Here is a 24799-nt window from a genome sequence, read left to right on the forward strand (position 1 = left end):
TTACAGCAGCAATACAACATTCCCACATTTTTTTGTTTTATATATATAAAGCATGTGGCAATGTATAAATATACATTCTTACCTAAGCTGGCAACCGTTGGGTGCTCCTGTTATAAACCGCCTTCTAACTCCGTGTTGCGGTCTGTGAAATGCTGCAGCTGCAATGTAAAGCTATACTGTATGACGAAATGTAACACATTATGTGTACAGCTTTCAGAGAAATAGATAGTCTGCTGCTTGGAACACCGCAACACATCTGTTGGTGATACTTTGTTGCCTAAGGGCAGAGCTCAAAAAGTTGTGTGTCGGAGAATGTTTCAAAAGAGGATGTGAATATGACTTTCTAAATGGTTCCTATAGCAACCAAAAAATGATCAGTATATTAAACATACATAGAAAATGGCATTAAGAGTTAAAAAAAATATATACAATATTATCTAATACTGCAGAACTGATTTATTTAAAAAAAAAAATCATATACGATTTGTCATGTTTTGCTGCTCTACAGAAAGAGCTCTGACTGCATTATGGAACAAAGGTACCCCACCCTGAGGCATACCCTGCCCCACCCTGAGGCATACCCCGTCCCATCCTGAGGCATACCCCGCCCCATCCTGAGGCATACCCCGCCCCACCCTGAGGCATACCCCGTCCCATCCTGAGGCATACCCCGCCCCACGAGGCATACCCCGTCCCGCCCCGAGGCATACCCCGTCCCGCCCCGAGGCATACCCCGTCCCGCCCCGAGGCATACCCCGTCCCGCCCCGAGGCATACCCCGTCCCGCCCCGAGGCATACCCCGTCCCGCCCCGAGGCATACCCCGTCCCGCCCCGAGGCATACCCCGTCCCGCCCCGAGGCATACCCCGTCCCGCCCCGAGGCATACCCCGTCCCGCCCCGAGGCATACCCCGTCCCGCCATGAGGCATACCCCGTCCCTCCCCGAGGCATACCCCGTCCCACTCTGAGGCATACCGTCCCACCCTGAGGCATACCCCGTCCCACCCTGAGGCATTGCCCGTCCCACCCTGAGGCACACCCCGTCCCGCCCTGAGGCATACCCCGTCCCGCCCTGAGGCATACCCCGTCCCGCCCTGAGGCACACCCCGTCCCACCCTGAGGCATAGCCCGTCCCACCCTGAGGCACACCCCGTCCCACCCTGAGGCATACCCCGTCCCGCCCCGAGGCATACCCCGTCCCGCCCCGAGGCATACCCCGTCCCACCCTGAGGCACACCCCGTCCCGCCCTGAGGCATACCCCGTCCCACCCTGAGGCATACCCCGTCCCACCCTGAGGCATACCACGTCCCACCCTGAGGCACACCCCGTCCCACCCTGAGGCATACCCCGTCCCGCCCTGAGGCCCCTGAGGCACACCCCGTCCCATCCTGAGCCACACCCCGTCCCACCCTGAGGCACACCCCGCCCCGCCCTGAGGCATACCCCGTCCCACCCTGAGGCACACCCCGTCCCATCCTGAGGCATACCACGTCCCACCCTGAGGCACACCCCGTCCCGCCCCGGAGGCACACCCCGTCCCGCCCTGAGGCATACCCCGTCCCACCCTGAGGCACACCACGTCTCACCCTGAGGCACACCCTGTCCCGACCTGAGGCATACCCAGTCCCACCCTGAGGCATACCCCGTCCCACCCTGAGGCACACCCGTCCCACACTAAGCAGCCACTCTACTTTTTGTTTCAACATGGCCCCTTATTCCCTGTAGATTGTAAGCTCCCCGGAGCAGGGCCCTCAATACCTCCTGTATCTGCGCGTGTCTCTCCTTACCTCCTGTATCTGCGCGTGTCTCTCCTTACCTCCTGTATCTGCGTGTCTCTCCTTACCTCCTGTATCTGCGCGTGTCTCTCCTTACCTCCTGTATCTGCGCGTCTCTCCTTACTTCCTGTATCTGCGCGTGTCTCTTCTTACCTCCTGTATCTGCGCGTGTCTCTCCTTACCTCCTGTATATGCGCGTGTCTCTCCTTACCTCCTGTATCTGCGCGTGTCTCTCCTTACCTCCTGTATCTGCGCGCGTCTCTCCTTACCTCCTGTATCTGCGCGTGTCTCTCCTTACCTCCTGTATCTGCGCGTGTCTCTCCTTACCTCCTGTATCTGCGCGTGTCTCTCCTTACGTCCTGTATCTGCGCGTGTCTCTCCTTACCTCCTGTATCTGCGCGTGTCTCTCCTTACCTCCTGTATATGCGCGTGTCTCTCCTTACCTCCTGTATCTGCGCGTGTCTCTCCTTACCTCCTGTATCTGCGCGTGTCTCTCCTTACCTCCTGTATCTGCGCGTGTCTCTCCTTACCTCCTGTATATGCGCGCGTCTCTCCTTACCTCCTGTATCTGCGCGTGTCTCTCCTTACCTCCTGTATCTGCGCGCGTCTCTCCTTACCTCCTGTATCTGCGCGTGTCTCTCCTTACCTCCTGTATCTGCGCGTGTCTCTCCTTACCTCCTGTATCTGCGCGTCTCTCCTTACTTCCTGTATCTGCGCGTGTCTCTCCTTACGTCCTGTATCTGCGCGTGTCTCTCCTTACCTCCTGTATCTGCGCGTGTCTCTCCTTACCTCCTGTATCTGCGCGTGTCTCTCCTTACCTCCTGTATCTGCGCGTGTCTCTCCTTACCTCCTGTATCTGCGCGTGTCTCCTTACCTCCTGTATCTGCGCGTGTCTCTCCTTACCTCCTGTATCTGCGCGTGTCTCTCCTTACCTCCTGTATATGCGCGTGTCTCTCCTTACGTCCTGTATCTGCACGCGTCTCTCCTTACCTCCTGTATCTGCGCGTGTCTCTCCTTTCCTCCAGTATCTGCGCGTGTCTCGCCTTACCTCCTGTATCTGCGCGTGTCTCTCCTTACCTCCTGTATCTGCGCGTGTCTCTCCTTTCCTCCTGTATCTGCGCTTGTCTCTCCTTACCTCCTGTATCTGCGCGTGTCTCTCCTTACCTCCTGTATCTGCGCGTCTCTCCTTACCTCCTGTATCTGCGCGTGTCTCTCCTTACCTCCTGTATCTGCGCGTGTCTCTCCTTACCTCCTGTATCTGCGCGTGTCTCTCCTTACCTCCTGTATCTGCGCGTGTCTCTCCTTACCTCCTGTATCTGCGCGTGTCTCTCCTTACCTCCTGTATCTGCGCGTGTCTCTCCTTACTTCCTGTATCTGCGCGTGTCTCTCCTTACCTCCTGTATCTGCGCGTGTCTCTCCTTACCTCCCGTATCTGCGCGTGTCTCTCCTTACCTCCTGTATCTGCGCGTGTCTCTCCTTACCTCCTGTATCTGCGCGTGTCTCTCCTTACCTCCTGTATCTGCGCGTGTCTCTCCTTACCTCCTGTATCTGCGCGTGTCTCTCCTTACCTCCTGTATCTGCGCGTGTCCCTCCTTTCCTCCTGTATCTGCGCGTGTCTCTCCTTACCTCCTGTATCTGCGCGTGTCTCTCCTTACCTCCTGTATCTGCGCGTGTCTCTCCTTACCTCCTGTATCTGCGCGTGTCTCTCCTTACCTCCTGTATCTGCGCGTCTCTCCTTACCTCCTGTATCCGCGCGCGTCTCTCCTTACCTCCTGTATCCGCGCGCGTCTCTCCTTACCTCCTGTATCCGCGCGCGTCTCTCCTTACCTCCTGTATCCGCGCGCGTCTCTCCTTACCTCCTGTATCCGCGCGCGTCTCTCCTTACCTCCTGTATCCGCGCGCGTCTCTCCTTACCTCCTGTATCCGCGCGCGTCTCTCCTTACCTCCTGTATCCGCGCGCGTCTCTCCTTACCTCCTGTATCCGCGCGCGTCTCTCCTTACCTCCTGTATCTGCGCGCGTCTCTCCTTACCTCCTGTATCTGCGCGCGTCTCTCCTTACCTCCTGTATCTGCGCGCGTCTCTCCTTACCTCCTGTATCTGCGCGCGTCTCTCCTTACCTCCTGTATCTGCGCGCGTCTCTCCTTACCTCCTGTATCTGCGCGCGTCTCTCCTTTCCTCCTGTATCTGCGCGCGTCTCTCCTTACCTCCTGTATCTGCGCGCGTCTCTCCTTACCTCCTGTATCTGCGCGTGTCTCTCCTTACCTCCTGTATCTGCGCGTGTCTCTCCTTACCTCCTGTATCTGCGCGTGTCTCTCCTTACCTCCTGTATCTGCGCGTGTCTCTCCTTACCTCCTGTATCTGCGCGTGTCTCTCCTTACCTCATGTATCTGCGCGTGTCTCTCCTTACCTCCTGTATCTGCGCGTGTCTCTCCTTACCTCCTGTATCTGCGCGTGTCTCTCCTTACCTCCTGTATCTGCGCGTGTCTCTCCTTACCTCCTGTATCTGCGCGTGTCTCTCCTTACCTCCTGTATCTGCGCGCGTCTCTCCTTACCTCCTGTATCTGCGCGCGTCTCTCCTTACCTCCTGTATCTGCGCGCGTCTCTCCTTACCTCCTGTATCTGCGCGCGTCTCTCCTTACCTCCTGTATCTGCGCGTGTCTCTCCTTACCTCCTGTATCTGCGCGTGTCTCTCCTTACTTATGTTATGTTGGTGCTTTACAAATAAAAAATAATAAGAAGAATTAAGGATATTACACAGTTCAGTCAAAAAGAAAGAGAATGCAATCTCTGGCTTAATATATGGGAGAGGAGTGGTGGGATGGAGGATTAGGGGCATATGTAAAAAAGAGAACAGGACTCCCCTTGGATTGAACTCAAACCAAATCTAAAATTTTGCTCTGAATTGGTTTCCATGTAAAATGTATTTGCCTATTTAGGCCGCATTTACCAATTCCTCTGTATAGACCCACCCCGGCTCTATATAGTGATTAGTCTTATTGGCAGAGAAGGGGACCTGTGTGTCTTTGATTACATTTTTAAGCACTGATTAGGGCAGGGGTGCTCAACTCCAGCCTCCCCTCAACAGGTCAGGTTTTCTGGATATCCCTGCTTCAGCACAGGTGGCTCAATCAGTCCCTGCTTAAGCACAGGTGGCTCAATTAGAGGCCTAGTCTGAGCCTCTGATTGAGCCACCTGTGCTGAAGCTGGGATATCCTGAAAACCTGACCTGTTGGGGGAGGGGGACATTGAGCACCACTGGATTAAGGTGTAATTATTGTCCTTGTGTATATTGTTGCTTCCTTCATTTTAAATGTAAATATATTAACAGCGAAGTTTAATATTTGGTTGGTGGACAATCCCAGAGGAGTCCTTGTCTCTGTTATTTGTCATATTGCACAGTTTTGCCTGTTTGCAGGGTGAATAAGCAATTGCCTCACCAATCCTATTTATGTGACACTACACAATTGTGTTGTGTTGCATATCACTACACACTTCCCATCCCAGACTCCTCCTCTTGAAAGTGAACCTAAATTTTAAAGTAGACACAATTGTACACTGCTTAGATGTTGTCTGCCATGTTGATTATAACCCCCCAGTACAAAGAAACCAGCGTCTCTTTCCCCATGTGAAATTCCTCCGCCGGCGTTCTGCGGATCATCATCTCCAGCTGTTGATAGGGGACACAGTCATGTTTTTGAATCTGGTCTCCAGCCATAAGATGGGTATGGGGGCTGCACATACTCATACTCATTACCAATGCTTCTATAATGTATTAGTGTACAAGTAAGCCGAGTGGGAATCCCCTTTACAGCAGCAATACTGCTTTCCAACTTTTTAAAACTATTATTTGTATATGTAAAGCACGTGACAATGTATCGTTCTACATTCCTACCTAAGCTGGCAATTGTTTGGTGCTTCTGTTATCAATCTGTCAAAATTCTGATTGTGTGCTGAGCATAATGGCTGCTTTAAGTTGGTGTAACTGAGCAGCTACAATGTATCTTTATATTACTACGGTAACATTATCTATTGTTACAATTTGTAGCTCTATTTGCAACAAATGATCACAAACAGGAAAGTGTTGCAAATATCTTGCACTGCTGGAGAGGTGGGTTAAAACCTGCTATAGAAATCAAAGGATGCTTTAAAACTCATTACAAATGGCATTAACAGTTGAATAAAAAATGTAAAAAAAAAAAAACATAGTTGCTATTATCTAATACTACAGAACGGATTGATTTATTTAAAAAAAACATTAAAAACATAAGATTTCACATGTTTTGCAGCGTTAAGATTGTTGCATTTTATCTCTCCATTATTTTCATAAAGAACCTGGCGCAGTCATTGAGCCGTCACTACTGTCTACAATGCTGGCGTGTCCGGGTCTGGGCCAGAGTTACTTCAGGAGCTCGATTCATAAAAAGATGTGCCTAACGTCTCATGTTTTATTTACCCGTTGGGAGCACAGGCACCAGCAGCAATTGGCGGGCAGAAGCAGAAGGGGTTACACAAAGTCAGAGCATGGCAGCTGTGGGGGGGTGGACGCAGTTAAAGCTGCTTAAAGTAGTGGTGTGATCTCAAAAGGCAGACAGAGAGGATCTTGGGAGAAATCTGAGAAAGTGTGCAGGCTGGTTTGATTTCTTGATGGGTATGCATGAGCTTTGAGATGGTGGAGATAAGGTGGAAACCGGCCAGTCTGCCAAAATCGTGTGTTCTATGCTTTGGTCCCCCCCAGCATGACTCCACTGGATATACACAGACCGGGTGTTGTGGCACCGAGTGACTCATATTCCCATGTGAAGTAACACTGGTGTTAATTCTTTACACGTTACAAAAAAAAAAAAAAAAAGCACAAAGGAGACATTAGGCAAAATACTTCAACTTGAATGTGAAGGAAGAAGGAAACCAGCAAGGAAGCGAAGGCAAAGAAACAAGAGTGCGGAGATTATTGGGAGCTTCGTGGACGTTAAAGGCGTGCTTCAGCAATATCAAGGCATGAACATGCAGGAAAGATGTGCCTACAACTCCATCTCAACCCTGCTAAATTCCCCTTCCGAGAATAATTAGAGGCAGGTGAAGAAGTGAAGGCAACACCTGTGCTGATCGGGACGCACACTGGAAGGAACACGCCTTAAACAATAGAAGAGCAAAAGGCAGTTCCGGTGTACAGCCCAAGGGCCTGAGTGACAGGCTAAGTCTGCAGCCTTTAGTAAAGCAATCATTTGAAAATGCTACGGGGGAAATGCCACTCAGTCACATACTGGTTCCTGATTAATCACGACACACAGCTTGTCAGTTGCCAGCAATAGAAAAATACATGGTATAAGCTTGAGTTTTCATTCACCAAGGGGTAATGCAGCATTTCGTGATGAAGCAGCAATCCCTTTGACTTGTTTTGTCTTTCAAGTTTGCGCTGTTCACCAAATTAGAAAGAGGGGGTGCTCCGGAGCCGAACGGCGCTGGTTTTAGCTCCGGGGATCCCACAGTTCCCAAGATATTTGACCTTGGAGTTGCTGCTGTTTTCTCTCCCATTCTGGAAATCAAAATAGTAGCCAAATCGGCTTTGGTCCCATTGGGACAATAGGAGGCAGCAACATTTAAAGGGGGATAACTGAGGCTTCCTATTGGACAACCCCTGTGGCCGTCTTAGAATATCCAGGAAGAAAGCTAGCAGCTAATAAGGTGGGTATCTCAGGAACCAGTGTGTGTTCTGATCTAAAGATCGCATGGGTTAGCTGTGACGGACTCACCAATTCAAATAATGTAAAATATATATATTTTTAAATTATATAGACAGATATTATATGAAAATAGGAGGAGATTGCGGCTTTAAGCATTCCTCACAAAATGTTTAAAGCGAAATATTTCTAATGGTCTACAGCTTTGCTTCATGTAGACTAGGGCTGCCCAACTCCAGTCCTCAAGCTGCCCAACAGGTCAAGTTTTCAGGATATCTCCACTTCAGCATAGGTTGCTTAATCATGAGCCTCCGATCGAGCCACCTGAGATGAAGCAGGAAATGATTGAGCCACCTGTGGTGAAGCTGGGTTATCCTGAAAACCTAACCTGTTGGGGGGGCTTGAGGACTGGATTTGAGCACCCCTGATCTAGAAGAGTCCAACAAAAATATCTTTCAATAATTACTGTTGCCTCACTTCCTGCCGCAAGTGTGGCAAATGTCTATATTCGTATTACCCCAAATGATCTATCTTCCAACAAAATGGAAATATGGGTTGGCAGAGATATATAGAAATATTTCCTGTACGTGAACAGCTTCTTAATTCCTAGAGCAGTGCACTGAAGAACATGAGTAAATGATTCTTCATTACTGCAGACCACTTGCTTCATGAAAGTGGTATTGTCACTGTGAGGGTACAGTAGTAGTAAGTTCTTGGGAAAGATGGAGGATAGTGTATGCTATGCATTCATTTTAGAGACCCGTAAAAGTCTCTTCTTAAAATGCTGAAAGAAAGTACTAGTTGCAAAGGAGGTTAGTAATATTATTTAAGTGACCATACTCCATATCTGAGTGTCCTAGTGCTTTGCTGTAGCAACAGGCAAAGCAAATAAGACGTTTCGGTCTTTAGATGGGATTTTACGTATTGGTCCAGACATCCTTACAATCTCGTGATGCAAGCAGAAGTCTTCCTAAGAGTTGATATTCCAGGAGCTACCTGTAGAGGGGGAGTCTGTATCCGTAGTGCGCCACTGCATAAAAAGACGGCTGTTTGGCAGAATTGGACCGTGGCGCCTGGGATTTAAGATAATTTTCCGGGTTCAATTCATCGAGAGTTACTCATGTTGCGATCGCACAGCCAGAACAAAGGCATTTTCCACAGTCCATTCTTTGGGAACGGATTGGACTCAGATCAGAGTAGCAACTGTGAAGATGAGCCCCATCTCATTGTGAGCAGGATAGGGTGTGGACAGACAGGTCTGGGACAGGCCTGCCGAGCTATTCCTCTAAAGGCTGGAAGATGATCCCACTACTTGATGGGTTCCCGTGTGACAGATTAAGGAGCAAACTTTGTGTGGAGGAAGTTTCTCTTCTCTGTGGCAATATGATTAACCCCTTTATGGTGGTAGGTCCTATATTATACTCCATGCTTTCATCGCTATCAGCACCCAAACAACACAGATGTTTTTTCACAGTGTCATTTATTGATCAATAGCCCCTACCTATAATTCTCTGCACCACATGATAGGCTCATGGATCATGCTGATACATCTGATGGGTGGGGATTTCCGTCAAACGCCCAGATTTACTATTTTACATCATTTCCAATTTAAATTTCCCTCTCAAGGAGAATTACAAGGCTGCTCGTGTCCGTGTTTAATTTTGGGAGTGTATATGTGCTGTAGTGGGATTAGTTCTGGGATGAGTTACTTGACACATTATCCTGGGATGTAACAAATTGACCATGTATTACCAATTATTTTCCTCCCCTTTTTATGCATTAATAGACTGGTCACATCCGGCTGGGGAAAACCAAGTCAACCTTATTAACATGTGTCATATGTTTGAAAGTTCAAATAAAGTTTGTTTTAGTGTTTGATGCAGTTCTTGCATCGTAATCAGTTGAAGAACATCAGGACCATTAAACTAGCCTGCGTTCTGTATAGACTTCTTTTTTATAAACCAATTTGTTGTTTGAAGACTTGGCAGAAAATCACATGCAATCATTTATGCTACAATTATTGTCCAATATGATTTAATACACGCACATAATCTGTATCCACAAAGGTTAATAGAGTCTTCCAACACATCCGGCATGGATTTTACTTTCCGTTCTTATAGCCTTCCCTCACCTCCCACCTGTTTTCCAGAACAATGTGATTTCACGATTTACATTGAAACCCACCCATCATATATTTCAGCTGATAAACTCTACGTCTTCCTATTCATGAAACTTAATCAGATATCCGTGCTTATCCTTAATGCTCATCTCGTAATGTCTTCTCCACAGTAGGTTTGAGTAGAGAGACCACATTTCTGATGAGCTTTCATCATCTTCTGCAACCTTTCCTTCTTCACCAATACAGGTCTTATAAATAGGCCCCTGTTCAGTATGTTGTGAAATTGTGTTTCCCTAGCCTGGGAAGATTTAGGACCATATCTGCTGAGCATGCACAAGACACTTTCAAGTTGAAGAACTTCAGTAAGGTGTCTTCCAGCATCCAAAGGCGTGTTGTGGCAGAAGACTGCTTAGTAAACATGGCACTTATTTGCCACTTCATGGATATGGGCTGAAACTTTCCCAAGTAAGGGGGAGAGTGTTTCCCTGTCTATAGCTTCTACCTTTTAACTGCTTTAGTGCTACAAGTGCCGTAAGTGTATTTCCTTGCAATTAATATGAGGCTCAACAGGCCTTACTGCCTGGCACAAAATAGTTTAACACAGGGAGGGCCAACTCCAGTCCTCAAGAGCTACCAACAGGTCAGGTTTTCAGGATATTCCTGCTTCCGCACAGGTGGCTCAGTCTTCGACTGCACCACCTGTGCCGAAGGAGGGATATCCTGAAAACCTGACCTGTTGGTGGCCCTTGAGGACTGACGTTGGCTACCCCTGGTTTAACACCTTTGTGACAGCATTAATGAAACCAGTTCTCCTTATTGTATAATTTGTTTGGCTTTAGCTGTATCTCAAAAGAGCACCAGTTGTTAGGAACTAGAAACTTGGGCTCACCTTTCTCAACATGGTAATGACTTTTGTGTGGCATATTTCTGTTTCTAGGTAGGATACAGTGGGTAACTCTAGTATTTAATATTTTAACCTCTTGACGAGACTTTTTGCTAATTGGCAGACAGCACATGTGTATGGAATTCAGCAGGCTGTTTGATGGTAATTGCTAACATACAGATTTCTCAGTGGTTATCAGATGCACTGCTTTGTATTACATTCCTGTAATACACAGGCCTACAGTCTTTTTATAAGTCCAACTCTACATAAATAAAAGTAATATAATGGTGCATTGACTTTTGCAAACATATGGTGATAATCACATTTAGAAGTTGTTCACATTCTGTCATTTCTGAGTCATATTTTAAATTTTTCCATTTCAATACCCATCGTTTAAAATATTTAAAAAAACATTTAAAAGCACTTAATCAAGGTATATGTAAAGGACCCTGAGAAGTGACTTGCAACTCATTCTCTTTCCTTGCCTTATGTTCTGTACATACTGTATGTACTTAAACACAGGCACAGTAATGCTTAAATTAGGTATTTTTATGATAGAAAACATATTTATGGTAAATCTAATCCATTAAAGCATTGTGTCAGTTCTGTTCATGGTTTCAATTTTATGGTCTTAAAATCAGTCATTTAAAACAAAAATATTTTAAATGTAGCAAGAGGCATCTGGTTAGACCACAATCTGTTTGTACCCAAACTGATAATGCTACATTAATTTATCCAAGCGCACTAAGGTTGTCATTTGTTGTATAGCGATAAGATGTGGATTATATAAAGATTTTTTTAGAGTGGCAAATGTTGCAATCAAATGCTACCATTAAACCTAATGCATATAGTAGAAGCAAAGCTACTTTATATAGTGTTGGGTCATTAAGGTTAAAGCCCTTGACTGCTGGTTTTAGTGGCATTCCCAATGTCAAAAGCCTAAAGGTATCCACCCTCTCGGTCCATCTTAAAAAATGAGCATGTACTGGGACAGCTGGGGGTCCCAGTCCCGAAGGTAGCAACATTCCCCGAATCAGTGGTTAATACAGCAAGATACAAAATGTAAATGGTCAATGAGGATATAACGGGTCAGTGAATCTGGATGCGGCACAGCCAAAGTTGCCAAATAAGGCAAGTGCTTCAATTCAAACTGACAGCAGAGCCATACAATAGTGAGTGTGCTGCACAACAGGACTGCCAGGTGCCCTTCATTGCGTGGAGCATAAGCGTTCCGCTCTGATGATTCTCTAAAGTACATTGGACTAATTCGGTAAAATGCATAAAATGAATTCTCGGTTTCCCTTTTCCTTACCCCTTCTAACGCTAAATAATTTCTCCTTTTCCTTCTTTCTTACTTTTGGGATCGTATGTGGTTTTTTTTAACATTCTCCTGCATCACCTTTATCTGCTTCTTTTAATGCTTCTTTTTAATGTTTTAGCACCGTCAAGTGTATCCATCATGCACCAAGTCAGTCGGACGGTTGACGGCATCACCCTCTCGTGGTCTCAGCCTGACCAACCCAATGGAGTCATTCTAGACTATGAGCTTCTGTTTTATGAGAAGGTAAGTGGTGAACCATAACTGGATCCACTGGTGGGATTCCTGTAATTGTGACATATTCAAGACTGCACAAAGCTGGGGATTCAGCATAATAATAATAATAGCATGTTCTTGTATAGCGCTGACAGTTTTACATAGCGCTTTACAGAGACATTTTGCAGGCACAGGCCCCTGCCCTGTGGAGCTTACAATCTATATGTTTTTGGTGCCTGATGCACAGGGAGATAAAGTGACTTGCCCAAGGTCACAAGGAGCTGACACTAGGAATTGAACCCGGCTCCCCTGCTTCAAACTCAGTGCCAGTCAGTGTCGTTACTCACTGAACCACTCCTCCCTTAGAATTGGTCTAGGATATCTAGTATATCTAAAATGGGACATTTAATATTAGCCTCACTACTCTTATGTAACTGTTCTCTAATAGTCACCCCCAAAAAGGAACAAAATATGAAATATCCCCAGCAACGGTGAAACACTTCAAACTGAAAGGACACCCGAGTCACGGAACACAAAATGGCATTTTGTTGCACCGCAGAGTTGTATTAAACCTGTATTTGGTCGTTAAGACTCATTTTTATAGAGGCAGGAGATTTCTTGTTCATCAAGCTGTTCGATCGATTCTGGCCTTTACTGTATGGCTCTGCAGAAAAGCCCAGACGTAACCTAATGTCCACGTGCCTTTATAAAACTCAAATCAACATATGTCCCAGTTAGTAAATGCTGGGAATATTGGCACTGCTGTCAACTGTTCTGAGGCCTATGTCTGTGGATTGAATTGTATTCCTGCTTTCCTATGTTTCCCCATGTGCTGGATAGAGGACAAACTATGGTTGTGTACAGTATGTATGATGTCTAAACCACATCAGGTGTCCCTTCCACTCAGTGTTACATGTACAAAACATGCAGACAGTTCATTGTCAAATTTCTGATGCAAAATGACGCTTGTGAGAGAAATTACATCTGTCGTGTGAATGTAACATTCCTACTAAAAATACTATTACTTTTATATAGCAAAGGCATAGTGCTATCTAGAAAGTATTTACAAGGACATTGAAATTGTACAGTGCCAAGATAGTAGCATCAAACATGAGTTGACTCCCTGGCCGTAACAATGCAATGCAATGCAAATTAACCTTGATTTGCCTTTTTTTGTATAAAAGGTTTTATTAATTTTGACTGGTACATGGTATGGAAATCTTGCAAACAAAAATCTTGACTTGAACACACACAAATTGAGTTAATATCTGTGTGTGTGTGTGTGTGTATATATATATATATATATATATTATATATATATATAAAAATATATATATATACATACAGCTCAACCCCCTTATAACGCTGTGCTTGGGGTCCAAACAATCACATCGCGATATAAGCGGATCGCGTTAGAAATAATGTACAATTGTATGCATTGACCAATAAAGTATTTAAGATACCAATAATCGTGTTATAAAGTATTCATAAATACAAAAATTGGGAGCCACGCTTGCATCGCATTATAAGCGGATTTGCGTTGTAACGGATCGCGTTATAACGGGGTTGAACTGTGTATATATATATATGTCGTTAAAAGCCTAATGTAACATATTTTCAGCGACATTCTTATATGGCATTTTAGAATCCATAAAAATAAATGTAATCCTTTAGGGCAGGGGTGTGCAAACTTTTTTTTGTTTTTCTTTCTGATTTCACCATTTATTATCACTAAAAGTAATTCGGCACCACAGTTGAGACCCATGGTTTGCAAACTGTTCCATTTATAGCTCCAATCTCACTTTGCACGTTGGAGTTGCAATAGAGTGAAACTAGGAACCCTGTAACACCTTTTTTTTTTTTTTTTTTACAATGACTAAAGGTTATGTCATATCGTAATTTAAGATGTGTTTAATAGCTTTACAAACTTAGGCCTAAAGGAATAACTGTTAAAAACTCAATAAAAAAGACCTTGGAAAAATATACTGATTTTCTTATGGGACAGTCAGTGGCTCAATTAACCAAGCTTAGATTGTAGCTGAGTTATAAAATGCGATTTGGTAAAACCGCAAGTTTGAAGGACGCACAAAACATATTTTGATGTCCTTATTTTCCCAAAAACGGAAAACTACTGAACGCTGTCACAAGTATGTGACCTGAATGGAAAAAATGAGAAGTAACGTCATTTATATGAGAGGGAAAAATGTTCAATCGGTACGGGGCTGGGGCAAACTATTAAAAGAGCTGTTTGGGGCAGGAACATGACTGATCCTGAGTCTACACGCAAACAGTTATCTCGAGTGTGTGTTCCCTGTCAGAGACTCCAATCAGATACACTAAGGGGGCTCAGTCGAACCAATATGGTTTGGCAATGAAGACAGGACCGGAAGGCCTCATTGGTACATGTCTTTCAACTCCTGCTTTATCGTCCTTTTACTCTTATGGAGCGATAACCCAAACAGGAATCACTCTCCCGAAGGTCACCACCTCTACATGTGTTAACATTGGGTGCATTCCGCCGTTGCACAAATCTACCTCTCACCCGTTATCAGCTTCCACAGGAGGCAGGGAGCCACTGCATTGATTTTAATGCGCTCTGAGTATTTAGTGTCGAGGTATAAATTGCTCTGGCAGCAGGTGTCCTGTAAAACATTCTGAGATGCTCTTAGCTGTCGTAACCAATATTATGTGGAGGTGTTGGAGTCTCTCAGCTTTCTGTAATCAGTGCTGAGTGATGGCCATTCAGCTTGCTTTTATAGATGACCTGAACCTACTAGGGACACTAGACTGGGCAGGATTTATTCATGACGTGTGACCAGAGCTTTGGATTGTGGAGGTCTCTGCAATGTCACTACCTCTTTGGTGCAAGAAAGGAATTGAGTTATCTTGTTTTTATGGGCTTTTGACATATCTCCACAATAGTAAAATACGGGAAAAGGTAGGATTGGGCTCCAAGGAATCATGTTCCCACAATTACTTTATTAAGGAGATGTGCAGCATTACAACTACCCTGCCCAAGGTTTTCGAGACTTGTTGGTAAAACAGAGAGCAAAAGAACAGTTTAGCAAATACTACAAAGGAATACACAATTTTGATACTGGTGTTAACATAATAGTTAAATGCATACCAATGAAGGCAAGAGTATCTACGAGATGGTCTCAAATACTTTTAATAATGTTCATCAACTTGTGCATAACCGTTCCAAACACTGTTATGATGCTTTGGCAGATGGCGTTTCAGATCTGTACTATATTCCTTAATCTGTTCTCCGGTGTTGCGGATATTTGGTCCCCTTCGGTTTTGACCTGTTTCTGCATTGGAGAAAGACAGCCAATAATCTCTGGCACCTGTAGAAAGACAGACTATAGCTCTGGGTTTATAGCTTCTCTTTTACACCTGCATTTGTAGTACCTGTTCCTATTGCACTATTCCCATCAAAATATTTGGAGATATTGGCAGGATGGTGTTACCTCTGCTGCAAATGTTTATTTTTTTATTTTTTGTTGAATTTATGTATTCCCCCCACCCCCAAAAAAATAAAAAGTTTAGTGTGAACACCCCACATATACTCACACAACCTTGGCATTTTCTATGTTTAATCTGCCCTGCGGAAGAAAGGGAGAAAGTAGTGTTTTCCTGTGTTGCACCTTAACTGAATTCCTCACCCATCAGTTTTGTTAATCTTGGAACTACTATTAACCAGACGTTGTATTGGGGGAACAAAAAACAAGATTTATAATGACCCACCTTCTGCCCTGGGGAGCCCATGCCTGTTCGTACAGTCAGAGCCACGTATGTCAAAGTAAAACATTTTCTGCATGAGTACCCCGAGCACCTGTTAAAATATTATTCTAACGCGTCTTGTCCTGGGTAGAGATTCCAGTTGGCTTCCCAAAAAGGAAGATTATCTTTGCATGTTGTTATTTTAAATGCAATCTCCACCCTTTCAGTGCTGGAAGGCAGAATAAAACATTGGCGAGTAATGCATAACAAGTACATAGTAGCAGCAAAAGAGTTAAACAAAGTTGATTATCAAACCGTGCCCTGCACTTTTGTTGCATGTTTTTCTCGGTCAACAGATGTACAACCGGTTTGTCTAAGGCTAACAAAGCCATGAAGGATTACAGCCGGTGGGAGGGAAGAAGGACACGCCTTGCAAGGCCCCAGTGGTCTTACAAGACGGAAACCATGCTTGGGTTCTTGACTCAAGCAGTTACTAGATTTGCTAACTTTTTTTCCGCTATTAAAGTGTTACCTCATAGAACGATTTTCCAACCAGGAAGGTAATTTTAAGGATCACATAGATACAAGTAGCCTTTTGTTACCACATGCAGAAAGGGTGCTTATTCTGCGCCAGTGATTGCTGCATCTATACTGAGGTTTTGGCTGGGTGGGATGTACCTAGCAAAAGGTGGGGGGGGGGGGAGACTTTGACCTCTGTTGCCTTTGTTCTGGGAACACACAAAATTGAGCAAGCAGCCCACCATGTGCTACTACTTATTTCTTATTTAGCTTTGGTAATAAATGTGCTGCAGAGTGCAGATGAGGGTATGTAGAATGTGATGAGAAATGAAGATCATTTGGCACTTCTAGTCAGGTTTGTTTTAGGTTGTGGTACATTTAAAGGGGCCAACATAAAGAGTTCTTCATAGGTGAAATAATGGTGCGCAGAGCTTTAGAAACCGCAGAGATTTTGTTTCTTCGAGTGACAGTACACTTGAAGAAGGGACAGAGTCTCTGTGAGACGGGACAGATTAAAGACATTATCCTGTCATCCTAGTAACGGTGCTCACACTGCCAGACTAATATTTTTACACATGTTTCTCACTATTATTGATGTGTTGCCTTATAACTCACCGTGTGTGTCTTCAACAGGACCTGACTGACCACAACTCTTCTGTGGTGAAAAGTTCGACCAACACTGTAATAGTGCCAGGCCTGAAAGCTGGCACCATATATGTCTTCCAGGTGCGGGCACGCACAGTGGCAGGCTATGGGAGGTACAGCGGCAAGATGTACTTCCAAACCATGACTGAAGGTAAGGAGATCCCAGAGACCACGAGAGGCTGCGGCTATTTCAATCTCATTCTTGCTCGGCAAACTATTTGTGGGTATAAACCGTTTCGTATCTGGGGTGCGGTGTTTGATGGAAGAGAGGTTCAAGGGGTGGTTACACTAAAACTATTTGACTAACTTCACAAATTCCCATGGATGTTTTTAGCCTCTTTTCTAGTATTTAAAAAAATCATCGGGGGATATCCCCCTGAAAACCAGCATAACCCTGCAGGCCCCTGAGAGTCAATTCCACAGGTAGTAATATGACAACAGCTCTTTTTAAAAATGGCGATTAGGTCCCCCAATTTTCTTTATGTCCATACAAGTCAAAGTTGCAAATTCCGTGTAGGCAGCGCTACCTTCCAATGCACGAACCGTAGAGTTCTTCTTAGGCTCGGTCCCCAGTAAATGCTGCAGCGCGCGCTATGGCGTGCGCTGCACGAACAAGAACCGCCCCTCAATGGGGCTGGGCCCACTATGTACCTTGGCGCGCATTTGGCAGCCGCGCTCTACGACGAGTTTTTGCAAAGACAAGAAAATTGTCTTTACAACTTGCGACGGAGGGCTGGCCACTCCCCTCGGCTGTTCAGCCAATGAGTGCGAACCAGCCGTGTGAGGTCATGACCACGCAACCTGCAACATCCCCACCACGCACGTACCCCACCCCCGTCGCAAACTCCTGCAGCTCACCACTGACCGGAGATCGCAGTTTACACAGCTGCATGCGCCGCCGCCAGCCCGCAAGGTGCGCGTGCAGCAGCCGACACTGGGGCCGTAGCCTAAGATGTAACAATGTGCTCTGTGCATTTGATATCTTCATGTGAAGTTCTAAAGACACAGTGCAGAACTAACTACTGGCTCATTTAAAGGTACTATAACGTACACAAACCTGTTAGACCAATACAACTTCTAGAACCCTAGTAGTGGATAAAATGGTATAGTACAAGCGTGGACAACTCCTCGATGACTGCACCACGGATCGAGCCACCTGTGCTGAAGCAGGGATATACTTAAAATCTGACCTGTTGATGGCCCTTGAGAGTTGGAGTTGGCCACCCCTGGTATAGCAGACTCAACTACTGCAATATGCCAGAGACACATAGCATGACTGGCAGTGTAGTTGGTGGGTGTTATTGAAAACCCTTTCTAAATGTTGCTGGAGGCAAGGTTTGGGTGTTGTTCAAACAAGAAATAGCTTATATACCTGCACATTGAGATTCCAAAACCATTTAGAATGGCGGAATAACTCTTAAAACATACATCTTCTGAATTGTACTCCCAGAATGAGCAGGAGAAGTTGTTTACTTGAAAACCCGCTGTATACTGTGACTGTTTACACACAGGTTAAACTTATCACCGTTTATGCTTTTTTCCTAGCGGAATACCAGAGCAGCTTCCAGGAGAAACTCCCCCTTATTATCGGTTCTTCCGCCGCAGGATTTGTCTTTCTTATCGCTCTGGTGGTTATCATCATCGTCTGTAACAGGTAATGTAGCGCTGCTTCTCACTCCTCAAATGTCAGGTTAGCCTCGCCGAGTATCAGGCCTGCCATTTTCCAACAGATGTCGGTAGCCATTTTGTAATGTCCGATCATTGCATGATTTATCGCTCATGGGTTTGCCAGTATAATCTGGCATATTTATGCCAAAAATATTATTTTTTTAAATTATTTGAAATATGAGCGTTTTAACTACCCCTTAACAAGCCAGTGTTTTTTTGTTTTGTTTTCCCTTAACAAGCCAGTGTTTTTTTTTTATTTATTTTTTACATAAACTTGCAACATCTTGCAGGCCTCTCTGGCAATAAGAGATGTGAATGTATGCCAATGGGGATTGATCTAATGATTGATTCTATACATCTCCAACAGTTGTTAAGATAAAGTTACCTACAGTACATTTTACCTTCATGTGTGTATTGTTTTGCTGTCACTTCTGTAATTACGACTCTTACTGATTTAAGAATTAGCGTCCGGTCTACAAGTGCCTAATACAGTTGTATTACAAACAACGGAGCCATGTGCAGACACCAGGAATCTCGATCTGGTTTATTAAAAGTGATCTTAAACCTATGAAAAAAATAGCTTCTGTCTTATAATAATTATCTTTTAAGTAACAGCAACACGTTTACTTTCATCCCCATCTGAATTTTAGAGTGGATGGCAACTTTTTTTCAAGCAAACGCACCGCATGCGTCTCTTGTATTTTGTTGGCTCCTTGATATTCCAGGTTAAGTACTGTTTGTGTTTTTTCTAGAAGGCGAGGCTTTGAGAGAGCCGACTCCGAGTACACCGACAAGCTTCAGCACTATACCAGTGGCCACAGTACGTACCGACTGCCTTCTCCCGGGCTTGGTGCTCGTTCTCTCGTTGGTTCGTTGGTTGATTTGTTCCCTTAATGTCACGGTCACCTCACATTCACCCGCCAACCCATGCATCTGCTTTGGCTTGACTCTGTAACCCAGGGATGCCCTTCCGTCTGCCACCTTCTTCTTGGTTCTTGGTGTTAAACAAATTGTTATACCCCTTCCACCCCCTAAGTATGTTTGCAGTCTTAGGGCAATCATATAATCTGGTGACCATCTTCACTTGCTCTTATCCTTCAGAAACTACAGAATAATTGAAAAAAATCCCAAATCACATAAATAAACACAACCTCTAAGCTGTGAAAGAACCTACAGCGTGAGTTCTTTGCCTCCATCAGTGATTAAATGCTGAGGACATTAGATACAGCAAGTTGAGAGTGGAGATCATTTTGTACGTTTTCCTTGGCTGGAACTAACCTGTACATTGGGGAGAGCCACAGCAGTAAATAGACAAGTTTTGGAGCACCTTTTCGATTATCTTTCGAATCTACATTTCACTCTCATGTTTGTCATGCACACTTCCTTTTTCACACTCACTGCTTCTTTTTGTTAGCCTCAACTTAACAACAGAGGGTAAAAGGATATCTCTTGTCATTTCTCTTCCCTGCTTTATCTCTGGATGTATATAGCTTGTGGACCATATTCTCCTCTGTATCTTCTCTTTCCCTTTGCTCAGTTCTTCCATTTCCTATTTTACTCATTTTTACCATGCCTCAAGAGATTTTTTTTTATTTTTTTTTACTGCCGCAGTGACTCCAGGGATGAAGATTTACATTGATCCCTTTACCTATGAGGATCCTAATGAGGCTGTTAGAGAATTTGCTAAGGAAATTGACATTTCATGTGTGAAAATTGAGCAGGTGATTGGAGCAGGTAAGCATAATTAAATGCATATCTTAGGGTGCTATGATGAGACATAATATCACCACTGTAGAAGACAAGGGCTGATTCATTGAAGGTTTCTATCCGGGAATGAAGGGGTTGCTTTAGGGCAGAAATAAGGTAGATATAGGGAACCTGTATGTTTGTTGATGGGACAGTTACAAAGTTGGTTTGAAGTTGAACCATGTATAAAATACTTACCACTAGAATTAAAAATGTGTTATCCAAGTAATGAAGGGATGTAAATCAGATGCATTACCAGTTGTTAAGCACATACAGTGCAGTACATTGCCTTATTACTGTATGTGTAGACATATTGTGGCATAACATTGAGACAAATCCACAAATGTTGTTATGTATGCACTTTTACGTGGGCAGGCAAGCAAGGCAGGTTAGCTGATACAGAATTGACATCAGGTGATATCACCCATGCATTTTTTTCAGATGCAATCATGCTGTCAGTATATCCTCACCTTCATATAATTAGCATTCGAAAGACAATGGACTGAATTCATCGGTGTCTTTAGTTAGATCTAGTATAGATTGCAAGAATACATCTTTGTGAAACACTGTTTTCATTCCTAAGAACTCAACTTCCAGCTCACAATTTAATCCCAGCAACTACAGAATCCCCATGTTAACCCAATTTGTTGAATCATTCTGCCCTATATTTCTAATAATGTAAGTTTAAGAATTTGCCCAGAAATTCATGATGCCAAAATATAATAAATGATTAAACAAGTAAATAAAAAAAGTAGTGGGTGAGACAGCCATTATGAAAGGTTGCTCCTGTATCTGTTACTGTGTTACTGCTGCACTAAACATAGTGTGTGTGTGTCTGTGTGTGTGTGTGTGTGTGTGTGTGTGTGTGTTGTGTGCACTGCATGGTCAAAGGGATTGCATTGCTATGGCATAACAATGGGTGGGGCTTTGTTTACAACTGAGTTCCTATGACTTCATTTTCTTTAGGAGAGTTTGGGGAAGTTTGCAGTGGACATCTCAAGCTGCCAGGCAAGAGGGAGATGTTTGTGGCCATTAAGACACTGAAATCGGGCTACACAGAGAAGCAGCGTCGGGACTTCCTTAGCGAGGCTAGCATCATGGGACAGTTTGACCACCCCAACGTCATTCATCTGGAAGGCGTGGTTACCAAGAGCTCACCTGTCATGATCATCACAGAATTCATGGAAAACGGATCTCTGGATTCCTTCTTGCGGGTATCTGATATTAATTGCTTATATGTCGTGGCAGGTGATCGGGCAAGACAGGGCTAAAGAAGCAGCCTATATGTCTAGATATAATAAAAACCTTACTTGTATTGACTAAGTGCTTGTTCATCTCTAACCAATTATTTTCCAAGGGTGCTTCAAAAATTGGATGATCATCTTTGAATTTTATATGACATTGGGTATCCAAAGAGTTGATTAGAGTAATTTTGACAGCAAGAGATATGGGACATAATCATCTCACCCGCAGCCCCTTCCAGTAGGAACAAGTTATAGGGTAAAGGCTGAAAAAGCACTGTGTAGCCATTACCAGGTCCAGAAGAGTAGCACAGATGGGGCTTGACTTTGCTTCCTAATGTCTCATTTCATTCTTTTTTTTTTCCCCAGCAAAATGACGGGCAGTTCACCGTGATCCAGCTGGTGGGGATGCTGAGGGGCATTGCCGCAGGCATGAAGTACTTGGCAGATATGAACTATGTCCATCGGGACCTGGCAGCCCGCAACATCCTAGTGAACAGTAACCTGGTGTGTAAAGTGTCTGACTTTGGGTTGTCCCGGTTTCTGGAGGACGATACATCAGATCCTACTTACACCAGTGCTCTGGTGAGTGACAATATTCAATTTTTTCAGGAGTTCCAAGGAAGCAATGTTCAAAAAAAAAGTCGATCAGTAGCTAAAGATGACACTTCTACTCCATGCTCATTTGCATGCCAATACTCTGAGTCCTTGTCTGCAGCTTAACCACTCTACGATGTGATAATGGTATGAATGAGGTATGCTTGGTGATCTGTAGAAAACAGACAGACACATTCATGGGGATTGAATCTGCACTCTATCAAGTAAACACAAATAATTTGGAGAAGAGCAGAACGTGGTCGGTTGCAACCACGTCATGGAATTAGAGAAGGTTATTTAAGATTCGGTGAGCATCATTGCAAAAGTGGTGCCATTATAGGGCAAAGCATCTGCACCATATGTATCAAAACAGGACATTTGATTTTTTTTCTTTGATACATATTGTGCAGTTGATTTGCCTCCACAATGGTTCCACTTTTGCCTTGATAAATATGCCCCTATGTGAAGAACCGCACATTTGTATTCCTAGTTTGCTGCTTTGAGATACAAGAACACCCGGCCTTTTAAGTAACTTGTATGTCACGAACCTCGCTAGCCAGTCGCGGCGGACGCGCTGATCATGCTGAAGCGAAGTCACTGAAGGAAGCTTAACCAGCAGTGTCTGATTTACTGCCCAATTTATATCCGAAACCTGAACCTATGTTTTGTTCCTTAGAATGAGAAGGGGAAGGAGGCTCCTGATGATCTAAATGTTATTTCTTGCGCTTTCTACGTCTCCAATGCTTTTACAGCTGCCCACCTCTTCATTACAAACGCGAGAAACTCACAGCCAGATAAAACATCCTACAGAAAATGTACAACAAGACATTAGAGGATTTTATTATTACCACAGTTCCCCTGAGCTCAGTCTTTACAACCCTGGGCTTTTATATACTATTCAGAGGTTTTATGTAGTTGTATTGGCCAAACCGATTTATTGCATTGTGTTTACAATCAGATCGTTCCGATGCTCGATAAGCAGAGAGAAGAAAATATGACATTTGCTGCTTCTCCTAGTGCAAGATTTCATCTGTTGCGTCAGGTTGTGTTGGCGTCAAGTGTATGAGTGTTGTGATTTTATTTTGGGCAAACGATTTAATGAAACGACCCATGATTATGAGAAGAGAAAATATATAAATTAACTAAATCACGTGCAGGGTTGCCACCTCTCCGGGTTTGACCGGGCACTTACCTGTGGGCTACGGGTTGCCGTTGTCAATCTCCGGGTGGCAGCGGAGTGCGGTGTGGTGCGGCGGCGTCTCCGACATTTTCCGGCATCCTGCTGCAATTTCCCCCTCCAACTGCAGTGAAGGTGGCTGCGCAGCGGCGTGTAGCGTCATGATGTTACGTAGCGTCCGGCTACTTTGACAACCATCTTCACTGCAGTTGGAGGGGGAAATTGCAGCAGGTCCGTTAGTGACTGCAATTTATGAGACATGGGTGCAACTACATGGGGTTTAGTAGGATTAAGGGGATGGACAAGCTAACTTATGAGGAGAGGCTAGCTAAATTTAGATTTATTTACAAAAAAAAGAAAAGAGGCGTCTAAGAGGGGATATGATAACTATATACAAATATATTCGGGACAGTACAAGGCGCTTTCAAAAGAACTATTCATCCCACGGGCAGTACAAAGGACTCGGGCCATCCCTTAAGGTTGGAGAAAAGGAGATTTCACAAGCAACAAAGGAAAGGGTTCTTAACAGTAAGAGCAGTTAAAATGTGGAATTCATTACCCATAGAGACTGTGATGGCAGATAAAATAGATTTGTTAAAAAAAAAGGTTGGACATCTTTTTAGAAAGGAAAGGTATACAGGGATATACCAAATAACTATACATGGAAAGGATGTTGATCCAGGGAGTAATCTGATTGCCAATTCTTGGAGTCAGGAAGGAATTCATTTTTCCCCTTATGAGATATCATTGGATGATATGTCACTGGGGTATTGTTTGCCTTCCTCTGGATCAATAAGTAAGTATAGATATAGGATAAAGTATCTGTTGTCTAAATGTAGCATAGGTTGAACTTGATGTACGTACGTCTTTTTTCAACCTCATCTATTTAACTATGTAACTATGTAACTATGTAACTATGTAACTATGTAAAGGAGCAAGGCAAGGGAGTGTTACAAACACATGTAATGTCATTTAAATGGGTAAAATCCAGGTGAAGTATTCTAATAGAGCCTATATCTTCTGAAGCAAATGCCCATACAGGCTGCATCAGGATATTACATGTGTAAAAATGGAAAAGAGGACATGTATAATATGCATTGTAGCCACATTGGTCCTATTAAAACCTCATCTACAAATCTATAGTACTTTGTTAGAAAATGCAAATCAAGCATTGAAACTGCAGTATCAGGTTGTCCGTCAAGTTGTTCCATATTTAATGAATATTCTGTTTTATATAACTTGGTGATGGCCAGTCGCAGTGCTCTGAAACTGGCCGGAAAATGTTGTTGCTTTGCAAATGAAATTTTCCCATGAATGAAGAGCAAAGCTTCTATATTAATCCTAAAGCCAATAAAGTCGTGGGCTTCATCGCTCCCTCCTCATTCTACCGGGCACATCTAGAATGTTAGGTTCCTGAATGGATAAAAGGAATTCCACATATTTGTTGGATGACCTTCCACCTCATAGTCCATAGTACAGTAGGATATTTATAAG

At 44.2% G+C, this 24799-nt stretch overlaps 1 protein-coding gene across 4 annotated transcripts in view; it reads left to right on the forward strand.

The window, feature by feature from the left end:
* The window catches only part of LOC142497681 (ephrin type-B receptor 2), a 266775-nt gene that overhangs the window by 229078 nt on the left and 12898 nt on the right, over positions 1 to 24799 (forward strand). The window contains exons 6-12 of one of the 4 annotated variants that reach the window (XM_075605791.1): positions 11895 to 12019; positions 16865 to 17027; positions 18422 to 18530; positions 19300 to 19412; positions 20156 to 20278; positions 21257 to 21504; positions 21901 to 22116. In XM_075605791.1, coding sequence (XP_075461906.1) covers positions 11895 to 12019; positions 16865 to 17027; positions 18422 to 18530; positions 19300 to 19412; positions 20156 to 20278; positions 21257 to 21504; positions 21901 to 22116 — 1097 coding nt within the window. Of the gene's footprint in view, positions 1 to 11894; positions 12020 to 16864; positions 17028 to 18421; positions 18531 to 19296; positions 19413 to 20155; positions 20279 to 21256; positions 21505 to 21900; positions 22117 to 24799 lie in introns of all 4 variants that reach the window. The other 3 variants (XM_075605790.1, XM_075605794.1, XM_075605792.1) reach the window with 3 other exon arrangements.

Source organism: Ascaphus truei, chromosome 6, assembly GCF_040206685.1.
Source record: "Ascaphus truei isolate aAscTru1 chromosome 6, aAscTru1.hap1, whole genome shotgun sequence".
In the NCBI taxonomy this organism is placed as follows: domain Eukaryota; kingdom Metazoa; phylum Chordata; class Amphibia; order Anura; family Ascaphidae; genus Ascaphus; species Ascaphus truei.